Raw genomic sequence first — 14,648 nt, forward strand, 5'->3', positions numbered from 1 at the left:
GATTTAACGATAATATTACGTTTATGAAATACAAGTAATGTGTAATACGGAAAATCGAATTTAAAACACGACGCGAGTGTATGCGTATTAAAAGACAAAATAGGCAATACATTTAAAAATCGAAAATGTTGTTAATACACTATTATACCTATGACTATTAATTGGGAATAACCTTTACCGATAATCTGGTTTGATAAATAATATTCAATTTGAGTTAGACATTTAAAATTATGTTATACCGTTCACAGAAAAAGCTGTAGTTATTATATATTGTATTGTATAATATAGTATATGCGATAAATATATTATCTAACATGCATTTTGCTATTACGCGTACGTGTGTTCAAATATAATAACAAAGTTTTCTGTTAATGCGATTTATCTACTTATCTACTATTTTGGATAGTCATATTTTACTTTATTCTATAGAATGATCGACATATTATTACAGCACCCGAAAGTATGTTATAGTGTTGGTTCCTACTAATTAAATTAATTAATTTTACAACACACGCCCGTTTTTAATTCAGAAAACGAATTCAATACAATTTTTTTTATTAGTTATGGCTGAAAGATTCCGAAATTATTGACATTTTCTCAAAAGTATGCAAAGTGTATTATTGCTTGAAAATAATGGACATTAATGTTATTCCGTAATCAATATCATACCATATATCATATGTACAATGTAATTTGATTGGGAAATATCGTTATTAACACCGATCCCATAATTACGCGTTAATGAGTATGATGTTCATAGTTTTTTTTTTACTTCGATTATATTATATTTAAGTTGAAGGATATCTATATTGAATTAAATTCAATGATCGTGATTATTACTTTACTATAATACCTATATTTTATTGTTTACTTCCATGACAGGTGTTTTTTAGATGTTCAAAATAATGTTGATGGTTCAAATTAATTTTTATAAGGAGTTATGAATGTATAAATCAATTATTAAGTGTCGGTCATGATAACGAGAGAAATGATTAAATATTCCACAATATGATTTCTGAGCCTTCGTTTTGATTTTTTATTCTTTGGTGCATCTGTGATGACAAATAATATTAAATTGTTGATTATAAAAATGTAATTATTACATATTATAAAAAATCTGACTGAATAATTCTCTAGCTGGTAATACAAATGTATATATAATTTTTAAAGCGTACCAAATGTTGTAGATAATTTAAGATTAGTAAATATGAAATCGATTTTTTATAATGTTCTTGATACTAGTTATATACTATGATAAACTGTTAAGTAATTTTGTTCAATTATTTTTATTTTTAGTGGTATCGATATTATAAAAATCGTAGATTCCATGAAATCGTGTTATATTAAAAAGAATATCACGTATAATAAACCTCTTGAATTATTTTTACATAAAAAATGCATTCTGACAAATGAAAAAATATAAATTATGTAGATTCCACATTTACAATTATTACACATAAAACAAAACAGTTATAATTCGGCAATATGTAGGTACGAATTAATTTACTTTTAAAAAATATTCATTACATAGGTAACTGTTCGAGTTATAAATATGTGGCTATTGGGATAACAAATGTACATAATTTTAAAAATGCTATATGATGCTTGATTAATATTTTTGTTTGTGTACTTATGTATATCAGTAAATTATCATCATTTTTATTTTTATTTTTTAGTACAATTTACAAATTGTTTAACTCGGTATTATACTATACAAAAATAGATTCATATTAAATAAATATTTTTCACAGAACATTTGTAACATATACAGTAGAATCCGCTTAATTGAGACACATTGAGCGGTGACCTATTTGTCCCCATTATCCGACTGTCCCGATTAACCGAATAACTAATAAACCGATACATTCGTTTGGGACTATGCAATTTATCCCTATTAAGCAGTTGTCCCCTTTATGTGGTGTCCCAAATAAACGGATTCTACTGTATACGATTATCTGTTATTTTTATTATTATTATAACTTCATAAGACAATATCCAAAATGGTTATTTCACTGACGTTAAGGTAATACCTGCTTAAAGCATTCACCTTTTAAACAAACACATTTTTTTTTAAACAAATAATTATAATCTCTTTGGTTCAAATATTCTTAAATAAAGTGAATCATTTTTTTAAAAATAAATAATTAATTATAGTTAAGTTTAGTATTTTATTCAAATTATATTATGACAAATCTTATTATTTATAATTATATTTTATTGCTTTTATTTTTTAGGAATCTACGACGTACTAACTCCGTTTACCTAAAAAAGTTAACACTGCTTTTAAAATATTCAATTACTAATTTTGTTAAAAAATATGTGAATTAAAGAGATTAACCAGGCTTAGATGTCGATTGATGCTCGTTAAATCCAATATGTGAACTAGAATAAAAGGGATAATTCCATGAAATCTAATTCCACGGCTATATATAATAATACTAGTATTTTTCGAATAAAAATAATTATATTTCTATAAACTGGACATAATAGCTTTATATAATTCTAATATATAGCTTATAATAATTTCTTCAGCAAAAGTATTTAAATATTTTGATAACATTCTCTAGGCAAGTAGCTCAACAAAAGTTGGAGATCAATCCTGCTTATCTGTATTGTATTGGAAACGTATTATTATAATATTGATAAGTAATACTTGTGACTTTCTGACAATCGGATGAACCACTCTAACTAAACATAATATGGTTATGGCATGTTTCTTCATTGTGTAAGATTACGGTAACGAGTGCAATATTTATGTAAAGCCTATACAGGACAAAATAATGTCCATCCACACGTACAGTTATTGTCATCGATGTCTTTAGGTTAGCCACTTCCGGATGAGCAATCTTTGTATGTTTCAGAATAATACCCTTAGAACATAAACAAGAGCATAATAAATAAACTGCTGAGCCTGAATAGTACGACTTATTGTCTGTAATTCTTGTTCCGGGCCCTTGGATTCTAGACTGTTTAATGGTGAACGTTAAAGCGAGTCAACACATCACACGTAATTTATACCCATTAATTATTTTTAGTCCGACACTCTGGATGGTTAAAGTTAACCGTTCATATTTTTAATCGGCCCTATGTGACCATATTTTTAATTTTTGTTATTATGGTGTTCCCTGGTGTGATATTATACAGAGACTATAATAACATGTCGGTTACCGATAATCTAAATTTTAGAGTAAAATAATTTGTAAAATATATTTTACTTACCTACTAGGAAACTATAAATATATTGTTGGCTATACATTATTAATGTATAACATTGTAATAATATGAACAACCCAATACTCTGGAACATTATTTAATACATAATATGATTGAATACAACATATGGCTGGTGGTTGCTTGTTTAATAACATTATATAATATAAAAAAAAAGAATTTTTTAAAAATGTATGGTAACGTTTTATTTTATTTGAAAAACCTATTTGAATAAATAAATAAATTTAAATATTATGAAATAGTTATAAAAAAAAAAAAAATACATTTTTACAATTAATTAATAACTATGATTAAATTTATTTATAATTTAAGGTTCCCCTAAATATATTAAATCGTATACATCATTAAAATCAATAAATAATCACTAAACTGTTAATAATGTATTATTTTATTATAAAATTTAAGAAATTATTTTAACAAATCTATAAGTTGATAAGTTTGAATATGTTTAATATTTAAACAATAAAGTTATATATTTGTAAAAACGTAAATATTTTTAAGTTATCGTCAGCAATATAAACAAAAACTGTTTAATAATGTACTACAATATGAGAAAAATTCTATTGCCATCGTTGTCTCGTAGGTAAACATATAACATAATGTTTCCTCTGACACGTTGCAAAGAAGGTAGGTAGTTCACTTAAGCAGCTTATTTAAGAATTCGTTAATGGAAACAAGGTAAATAGATTAAATTCCCTCACACGTGCACTTAAGAGAATTTGAAGTGAAAATCGGTGTTCATTTGGCAATCGAGTACAAAACCATAGTAGGTTGTTTTTCTTTATAATGAAATTAACATGGATATTTTTAAGAACGTGATGTGGCAATTGCTTACTAATGTTTACAAATTAGTAAGTTTTTTTTTCAATTGTAGCCATAAGAAAAAGAAAAAAAAAGAAAAAAACTGTTTAAATATGTAAAAAAAAAATCATATTAAAATCTTATAGTAGATGAAAATCAAAATTTGTTATACAATTTAATAACTGAATTTTAATTGGTACAACACTCTTATGGGTTAATGAGATGCTTAAGTCGGTAAATATTATGAAAAATTCATTATGAATTCAGCAACAGTCCTATTTTCTGATATATATATATATATAAATACATTATCACAAATACAATTTTTACATAAATAAATAGGTACAATATACAATACACTCCACAGTGTACATGTTAGTATTATCCAATTTATTAAATTAAATAAGTTTTCATTGTTGTAGTTTAAAAATTATATCATATGTTTGATGTCCAAAAAATCAAAGTGATTTTTCTGAGATATTTAAAAAATAATAAAAATTTTTCAAAGTATAATTTATAAACATTTATATGATAAAATTATAATAATTATAAGGATCCTTAGTAAATTATTTAATATAAATTTAATAGAAAAAAATCTTCAAACTTTTGAATTGTAAATTATTTAATTTATATTGTATGCTTAATAAATGAATAAATTATATTAGCATTTTAGATTATTCGTAGATAGATTTATGTTGTATTGCTTATCTGAGTCATTTTCAACCATCGTTAATGAACGGTTAATTCCCAAAACGCCTGAAACATTATCTAACACTTGAATCACACTAATTTAAGTTCTGTTCTAAAGTAGACAACATCACATTAACAACATACACCATTTAATGTTCGCAAATGCCTCATTATTACTAGTGATAGATATTCATGACATTTTTGATTACATAATAAAGTGCCTTTTTCGCGGAATATGGTATACTATTTTTAAAAGGTATTTGCAATAGTACAATACATAATTGAACAATATACAAATAATATTTAATAAAAATAGATATAATGTTAATGAAATATAAATTCATGAAGTTTTAGTTTGTTTTTTTTTTTATTTTTAACTATCCCGAAGATAAATTACTCATACTTGAATTTCATATTATTTTATAAAATAACATATGAATTGAAACTACTACAGCGAAAACAAATTAGAAAACAAGAGCTTTGTAACTGACCAAAAACGTGTTAAAACGTAAAATATATTCTTTATCAATTTAAAAATTATAATTATAACCCTTTCAGATAATTTTAATTAGCGCTAATTATTGGCGCGCATATAATGAATCAATATAATTTAATAATTTATACACTTTAGTTATTATGATCCAGATAAGATATAATAAATACAATTTATATATAATATTATCTATAGTCTATATATTTTGATTGATGAAGAAGAATATTTATTACATTTGTACACATATTTATTAAATTGAGAGTAAAGTAAAACATTCCATAATATACAACGACGATAAACATTTTAAACAATGTAATTTTTATTATGTTTATAGATATCTCAATACTTTATCTAAATACCTAACTATTTAAATATTAATGAAATAAAATAAGCTATATAAGTAAATCACTATATAATACTAAATCCTAATTTGAGTGGAAATTTTCCTCAGTGTTCGATTAATATAATTTATAACCACTTAGAATGTGGAAGGTATTTTGTATTAAATATTCCATTATAATACTTACCAACTTATAACTTGTAGAATAATACGTTATAATATTCTGAATCGATTTAAAAAAATATTCAAATAGCCAGTAATATTTTAGTCAAAATTATCAATCAATAACTATTTAATACAATTTCTTCGTTAACATTTCCTTTAAAATAAACATTTACATAAAATAATAAAAAGAATTATTCAATTTTTTTTAACTACTGCAAGAAAAACCAAAGCATATAAAAGTGAAGTCATTCGTCTATATAAAATAATATGTTAAAAATCAATGATTTTAGATGAGAATATTGAGATCGATGTGCGTAGTGACATTAATGGATAGCACATACATCAGAAAATAAAGATGTCCTTTTTAAGGTTTTTCTTATAAAAAAGAAAATTGAGTCAGGAAAATTTTGTGGTTTCAAACAAAAAGGTTTCTACTATGATATATAAGAGCAGTGAGGTAGAATAAATTTATATACAAAAATACAGGTCAATATTATGTGACCAGAGATTTGAAAAATGCGTAGTGTTAATAACATTCCAAATATCCATTACTCACTAACTTTTTCTGGATCTATATGTAATTGATTAATAGTATATTTTAATTATTTAAGTTAGTGATTTGCTGTTAAGCTTTTTGTTTTTATTATTTTCAAATACATCGATATTGAGTGTAATACAGAATTTGAAACTACTTTAAATTTTAAGCGTTATTCAAACGAATTAAGGAAAATTACTTGATTCAGTAACCGATAAATAATATTATAAGCACAAGTACCTAAGTACAAGCGTGTAGAAAGATTTTGAAAAACAAATGTAGAAAAATCTAACACAAGTTAATGCTACATCAAGCTTCTATACCTTGTTATTAAACATAAAAGAAATTGATAATATCGCAAAGTATAAGGTTATAGTAAAAGTAAGTAACTTTTTTTATCTGTTGTATTCCCAACTCCCAAGTACGATGAATATGAATAAACATATCTAAATGACAATTTTACATTTATATTATATATAATAAGGTGAAGTATAAATATAATTTTAGTATTTAATCATAAAATACATAGGTTTTAAAATAAATGAACAATAAATATAAACTTTTGTAGACGTTTATAAATAATACTCAAATGTATAAATATTTTATTTTAATAAAAAAAAATGTCCAGCTGAAAAAAAATTTAAAAAAAAATTATTTTTGTTTCATGTGTATAATAGGTACTTACCAAATAAACGAACGTCATCTGATTTTTTCACTGTTTTATAAAAGTAGATTAACTTTTATGCAAGTTAAAGATTATAAAACACTATTTTACCTTTAGGATTTAATATACTACATGTTTGGGGATATTAATATATACACTACTATGTACTAAATGATTGAGTAGAATCTGTGGGTATGTAATTAAATTGGCAATCGTCGTAACGTTGTTTACCAGAACGATAAACATGCATTTAATCCCTCTGTACATCTCACACATTACAAATAAAACAAAATATTATGGGTTCATACACAATCCGTTTAGAAGAGACAATGATAGTACCTAATGAAAAATGACCACAATAAATGTAAAAATGCCAAACATTTTTATATGAAACCCCTAAAAAGTTTAAACAAATTTTATCGAAAGATTTAGCACTATACCTATAATTATATAAATTAATAGATCAGTTTCTACTACAGGGTGATTTTTCTAATAGTTGTTAACACTCACTACTTCTAAAAATATTAATATATTTTGAATTAGATCTTTATTGTAAACACAATATTTCTAGAAAAAAAACTACATATTTTTGAATGACGACATTAATTTTATTGTTTAATGGTATCGTCAGAATAATATATTATTATGCTTAACAATTCTATTTTAGTTATTCCAAATATAAAAAATTAAGGACAATTTGACATGTATTTCAAATATATACCAGGAAATATAGTTGTAGTTGATTACTTCCTAAAATCTTTTGCCAAACGTGTTGTTTATCTGATTATCAGTATATTCGTGTTTTCTAAAAGCTTACTTAAGCTACTGTAAAAATAATAATAATAATCTCTTTGTTGGACAGAATAGACTAGATTTTTAAAAGATAGGTATATAGGTTGCAACGTAACAAATTTAATATCTTTATTGCTATACCCAAAAAAAAATCAAAAAAAAATCCGAGTAAAATCTTAAAGAACTTAAAGGTTCTTTAAAATCTAAAAATAAGTAAAAAAAAGTTAAATTATTATATTTAAAACTAACATTTAATTATAGGGACATATTTTATATCAAATTTATATCATGTTCTAGTTCAATAGTTAAATTTGCAACTAAAATAATTGAACAATATTGGAATTAATAAAGTATAATCTTTTTTTATAATTAATTCCCAAGCAAGTGGTAGGTTCATTAATTAATAATAAATTCATTTTATACGATCTCGAGCTTACTTATTATGCTGGATTTGTTAAATTTCAGTGGCATGGTAGGGATCTTGACTCCATAAAACATGTATTTTTTTCATTCATATGTATCATATTCACTTATTGTTATGTGAAGGTATGAAACACCATTACCGTATTTTACTATTATGATATAAACGTTCTAGGTGGCTAGACATATGTTCATCAAACATTCATTTTGTGTTACCACAGAGTCACACCATACAGGTATAACTATATTTTTATTACTTAAAAAAATTTGTAATAATTTAATCCTTTGGTCTATTACATATTCGTGTGCTAAAGCAGTCACATTCCATCATATGCTTCGTGTATTGTTAATACAAGTAAATCATGGGTAAAGTAAAATAATATATTATATTAACATTTCATCTTAATAAACGTTAAATTGTACTCGGTATAACTAATAAGTATCTTGTCCAATATTATTTATACATCTAAATCCTCTCATATTTCTCTGTTTGGTATTAATTTGTTACTGCTATACCGTATCAGAGATAGGCAACGTTTTAATTGTTACCTTCCACGTAATAGTTCTTTATATATTAAATTATATAATTATAATAGGTATTAGCATGTAAAATGTGGCATAACTTTTGTTTTCATTAAGAATTCTGACAAGTTATCTTCATTTTACAGTGACATTTAAAATTTACGTAGTAAAATTAGAGATAGTAAAATGTGTACTTTAATTATTAAACGTACTATTAAAAATAAAATATAAATTCGTCGTGGAAATTTGATTTGAAATAATTTTTTGTAAATTTTTTAATAAATCATTACAGTGTAACTATAAAGCAGAGATGGCCAAACTGCGGCACGCGTGCCATTTGTGGCACATTTGTTGTTATTGAATGGCACACTAGAGTCAGATGAAATAATATATAATTTTTAAAAATAAGTATTATTAAATTAGATTATATTATCGCAGTGGAATTTTCCGATTATTATTCCGATACGAGAATTGTTACGGTACGTGTGTACTAGATTACTACAATTAAGTTAGTCGTATTAGAACCGCCGTGCCCGTGTGCTAACGAGTAGTTTGTGTTGTTATGTGTGTGTGTGTGTGTGTGTGTGTGTGTGTGATCGTGAAATGGCATCTAATTACCAGGAACTTTAAGTTTAGGCGTAAAACGAAGTTATCAAGATGATATTTCTTCGCGAAATTTTAATACAGAATGGATAAAAAAATGTTTATGTACAGAAGGGAAAAATCTAGACCGACATGCTTAGTATGTAACTCTGTAATAGCAGTTCCAAAAAAGTTCAATGTTCAACGGCACTATAATAATCACAATGATATTATTGAAAAATACCCCGAGAGTTCTGTAAAGAGGACAGAATATATTAAAAAGAAGACTAATTCATTGTTAACTCAGCAATCAATTTTCACTAAACAATCAAATGAAAAAAAAGACATAGAATTGCCTATAATGATGAATGTGAACTGCTGAGAGATAAAAATTTGTTAATTAACCTTGCATTTTTAACTGATATTCTCGGACATTTAAATATTTGGCACAATATAAAAAAAGGTTGGCCACCCCCGCTATAAAGGGTTTATTGATAATATATTTGATTAGATGTAAAAAACTTTTTATTTTTATATGACTTAATTATAGTTTTTATACCAGTATATGAAATATAGCTGCCATAATATTATGGTTTCAATTTGTAAGCAAAATGTAATGAAACAATTTTGTTATTTTTATAAATTTGATTTATATTTCACTATCTATTGTTTAAAAATATAAGGTTTTTGTTTTATTTGTTAATCTTGTAACAATTATTACGAATTTTTTTTATAATTTAATTAGTATAATAACTAATAAGTAATAAGTAATATCATGTTTAACAGTGGCTTGGCTATTTTTTAATACATTTTTTATTTCATAATTATTATTATTTATTATGTACATCCATAATTAATTTGAATTGATTTTCTTTTACTCAGAATTTGGTTTATATTGATTCATTCAGAAATCGATTTACCGTGGAATGGCCGAAGAAACGTTTTGACATTGTAAATAATAAACCTTTTACAAACATTTTCATTTGAGTATTTCAATGAAGTATAATTTATTTCACTTAATTCTATGTTAAATGTAATCCAATACATTTTGCTATTTCATTTTAGATCCTGAGTAGTACAACGGTAAGCATGTATTTATTTTACTAAAATACATGATTTTTTATTTTATTTCTAACTTTTGTAGAAGTAAAAATGCTTCAATTATCGACTTTAACAAATTTTTTAATATAAATGAAAATCTAGTTGGTATTTTGTGGTGTAAAATGTAACTGTTATACTGTCCTTAATAAATGTGAAATAAAAAAAGGTAAAGAATTTGTATACAAAATTATTTATCTAATTTCATTTCAATTCAAAAACGATTCACTTCTGTCGTACATTATACCTACATACTTGACATTTTTAAAAAAATATTTAAATTAGCATTTAAGGTTTAAAAATTTAAAATAAGATTCCATAAAACTTTTCTTACTAGAATTAAAAATAAATGTTAGACATAATAACACAAATATTTTTTGAGCGTTTGAAGATTAAATGTTGATAAACTTGAATATTCACGCATAAAATTACGGTTTTAGTTTTTTGAATGTTATTCAAAGAATATTAAAAAAGTATTTGAAAATGTATACTTATACCAAGAAAACTTAAAAATTTTAGGCAAATTTTAAGCTTTTTATAAATATTTTAAATTTCTGATTTTTATAGTGTTTTTTTTTTAGCATCGATAATAATTTTTGTATAACTCGTATGTTTAGAAGATTTTGTATACAATAATTTTTCATTGAAGTCAATTGTAAAAAAATCTATTACAGTGACCTACTCGATGACTACACTTGACACCTACTGCAAAGCAGAACGAATACCGACTTGTCCTTGTTAAAAAAAAAATGTTGTTATTGTTTGTTTTTGAACAAATTGTAGATGTTTAATAATACGTTTATGCGTATAGTTTCATACTAGGAATATTCTTAAATAATCGATATATTAATTCGAGAGTTATTACGAATTGTTTTTGTTTAACTTAACTTGGTTTGTTTATCAAGACCTATACATATAGAAAAAATATGTTAGTGTTTGTATGTGCTGTGTTTTCTAACGAATCACAAACAAATAAAGTTCAACGATGATGTGTTGAGTTCTCTTGTTAAGTTTTCAATAATATCAGTTTTTTTTTAAATATTTTCTTGTCTTGTTTTAAGAAAAAAAGTTCATTATTTTTACAATAGAAGTTTTTACGTATATTATCGTATTGAGTCTACAGTTTTAATGGTTGGATTTATTTTACATTTTGTTATTGATATTCTCCCGATTATGCATGCGTAGTGGGCAGTATTAATCCTGAATTTGAATTGCTTTATTATAAGTTAAAGTTAACACTTTAAGTAAGTTAATTTAAAGTATCTAATATTTTTCCTTACTATATTATTGTACGTACATTGTAATAAATAATATATCTGCCAATATCAGTTACCCACATATCGTTTGTATTTATAGTATACTTATATGTTTTCCTTTGAACAATAATTATGGCTGTACATTTTCTTCATATTTTCATTCCAAAATATTAACTTAACCTATTTTTTCTAACAGTGTTCTAAATATATTTAGTAACAAATGGACACACAATATTTTATGATCTCAATATAATTATATCAAAAATATTATATTTATTTGATGATTATCCTGAACATGTTAAATACGTTTTAATATATATATATATATATATATTTAACTATATTATTATTCTCAACAACATAGAGTATGCTTTTTAATTCACAGTTATTTTTATGAAAATCACAATGTTTGAAGAACTCAAATAATGAAACTAAATTTTATGTTTCTTAGAGATTTAAATTAAATTTCATAAATCTCTTAGATATACACTTATACTGATGATAATATTTGGCAGAGATAATAAAGAACTGTCAAAGACAAATAGTTTTTCGTCATTTTATACACCGTTATAAAAATATGCAGCCTTTGGTTATCTAACACCGTAATAACAATATTAAACATGTTTTCTGGCTTTTGGTGTATTTATCTAAAACTTAACAACGTAGAATAAATTTTGAATAATTTATTTTAAACCAAACTTTTAAGTAATAATTTTATTCATTGTTGTAGGTATTTTATAATATATTATATTCAACGCTTCTTAAATAATTTTTAGAATAAAAACAAGCAAGTAAAAGTATTTATCATGTTAAGATATTATTTTACTTATTTAATATTATTCTTACCTCCATTAATTTGTCGTTACTAGAACTTCATCCAGATTTTGGAACCTAAAATAATTTTGAAATATTAATTTATATCTTATATAATTTAACTTATTTTATGTTTATACAGCTTTTACAGATATTATACTAATATTATATGAATATTGTTTGTGTACCCCTTTTAAGGTTTTTTTTAGGTTAACTAAAAATATCAAAGTGTTGTCGAATCAGAATCAATCCTTAATGGTTAATTAATAGTGGTGAATATTCTCTCTATAGTTAGTCCTAAAATGATTACACGGTAGTGACGAAAAATATCGTATTTAAATATCAAGTTTAAGCATTTAACGACACATTATTAAGTGAAATTAAATAAGTAAAATTATGTATAATTAAAAGTATTCATTATAACGAAATTAAATTATTATTTTGATTAAATTACTCTATATAATTAGAGCGTTTATCCGAAAATGAACAAACTTTTGCCGCTTATTTTTCAAATCAAAAAATCACGTAAGTTCATGCAATACATACAAATTGTATTCAAATTTTTTTTCGATTCCTCACATCAATTTTGTTATTAACATAGTGCATCGTAAAACTTATAATACTAAAATAATACATTTGAATTTCAAATATGAATACTATGATTCAGTACAAACAAAACTAATATTTTAGTGTTGTAATATCTCGAACATCGACCTCAACTTAACTAAGTCTCCAAAAGTACACAGCATTACTTCATACAACATTAGCAGTTATCAAAAACGTAAGTGCACATAAAAACATATATAATAATAAGTGGTAGTATTATAATAAAGATATATTATTATGTGTATAAAAACCCAAAATATAGAAACGACCGTCGTCATCCAATTATTATTATAAAGAATTATACTTTGTATTTATTTCGCCGGCAACACGGTACAATGTGACGCATATCAGTAGTATCCATAAAACAATGCACACACGTTGACTGAACATTTATGTATGATATAGTTCATCGACTTCCCCGATTAATATAATATTTATACATTCCATTCTTATATTTTACTGCAATTTACACTTTCTAGATTTTTTATTATTATATGTATTCTACTACAACTGTCTTATGTATTATATTTATATACAATATAAAATAATTATTTTTGAATTATTTACAAAACGGGGTGACTTATGGGTTAATTCTCTTGTGTAATATTATCTATATACATTTTATCTGTTATATTATATTCTTACCTATTGACTATAATTTTACAACATCAAGCATAAATTGTATTTTATATTTTTATTAAAAATGTATTAACTTATTGATTTATATCATAATATATTCAATCTGTGTAGTTACTTTAATCTTTAAGTTAACATTTTAAATCAAATAATTAAAAGTGTCTATTTGATCTATAAAACTATTAAATAACATTAATTTATTTAGGTAAAATGTATTTAATTATATTTCGTAACAACAATATTGTAAAACGTATGTATACACGTGTTACTATCAGTGTTCTACAGAGCACAGACATTTTTTCTAAGTACCAGTGTAAGGAAACTATTAATTTTGTTTTTATATTTATTTATGTTTATTTCCATACAATTGTTGAGCTAGCCTGAATTATGAAAATAAATTGTCATAAACATTGATGTCTTTATACGAGAAGTACAACTTCCTTTTAAGGATAATTATATTTGTTGACACGGTGGTTTAGGTGTATAAATAACAACATTTTGATAAAAAGCTTCCATGCTTTTCTGTGAGATGTGCCATATTATATTTCTTACCACCAACCTATTCATTTGAAGTTTAAATTAAATTTTTATTTTCTATAGTATATATATCAAGTTTTCTATTATAAAATTAATATATGACGAAAACATCGGTTTGGACAAAGTTAAATTTGTTAATATAAAAAGTATAATATACGACAAATCATTTTCGTTAAAAAATAATATGATGTATTTTATACCTGATGCATGTGGTATTATACTGTGTTATGATATAATGTAGGTATAAAAGTGACTTTTATAAATTAAAATGAAATTTTTTTGTGTAAATTCAATATCAAATTTATTATATCATGTAATTAAAAAAAAAATATATTAGGTAAATAATATCAATAATATAAAACAACATTTATTTTAACGTGATATGAAATCAAAATTAAAAATAAAAATACAGATTGAAAAAAAATGTTATAATAATAATTGTTATTAACTTAAAAGAAACTAAAATA

General features: G+C 23.9%; 1 protein-coding gene across 4 annotated transcripts in view; it reads right to left on the reverse strand.

The window, feature by feature from the left end:
• The window catches only part of LOC113557726 (limbic system-associated membrane protein-like), a 182,053-nt gene that overhangs the window by 145,102 nt on the left and 22,303 nt on the right, over positions 1-14,648 (reverse strand). For 2 of the 4 annotated variants that reach the window (XM_026963281.1, XM_026963282.2), the window contains exon 2: positions 12,436-12,480. The exons of the other annotated variants lie outside the window; for them this stretch is intronic. In XM_026963281.1, coding sequence (XP_026819082.1) covers positions 12,436-12,441 — 6 coding nt within the window. In that variant the 5' untranslated portion in view covers positions 12,442-12,480. The remainder of the gene's footprint in view (positions 1-12,435; positions 12,481-14,648) is intronic. 4 annotated transcript variants of the gene reach the window in all.

The sequence above is a fragment of the Rhopalosiphum maidis genome, chromosome 1 (assembly GCF_003676215.2).
Source record: "Rhopalosiphum maidis isolate BTI-1 chromosome 1, ASM367621v3, whole genome shotgun sequence".
Lineage (NCBI taxonomy): Eukaryota > Metazoa > Arthropoda > Insecta > Hemiptera > Aphididae > Rhopalosiphum > Rhopalosiphum maidis.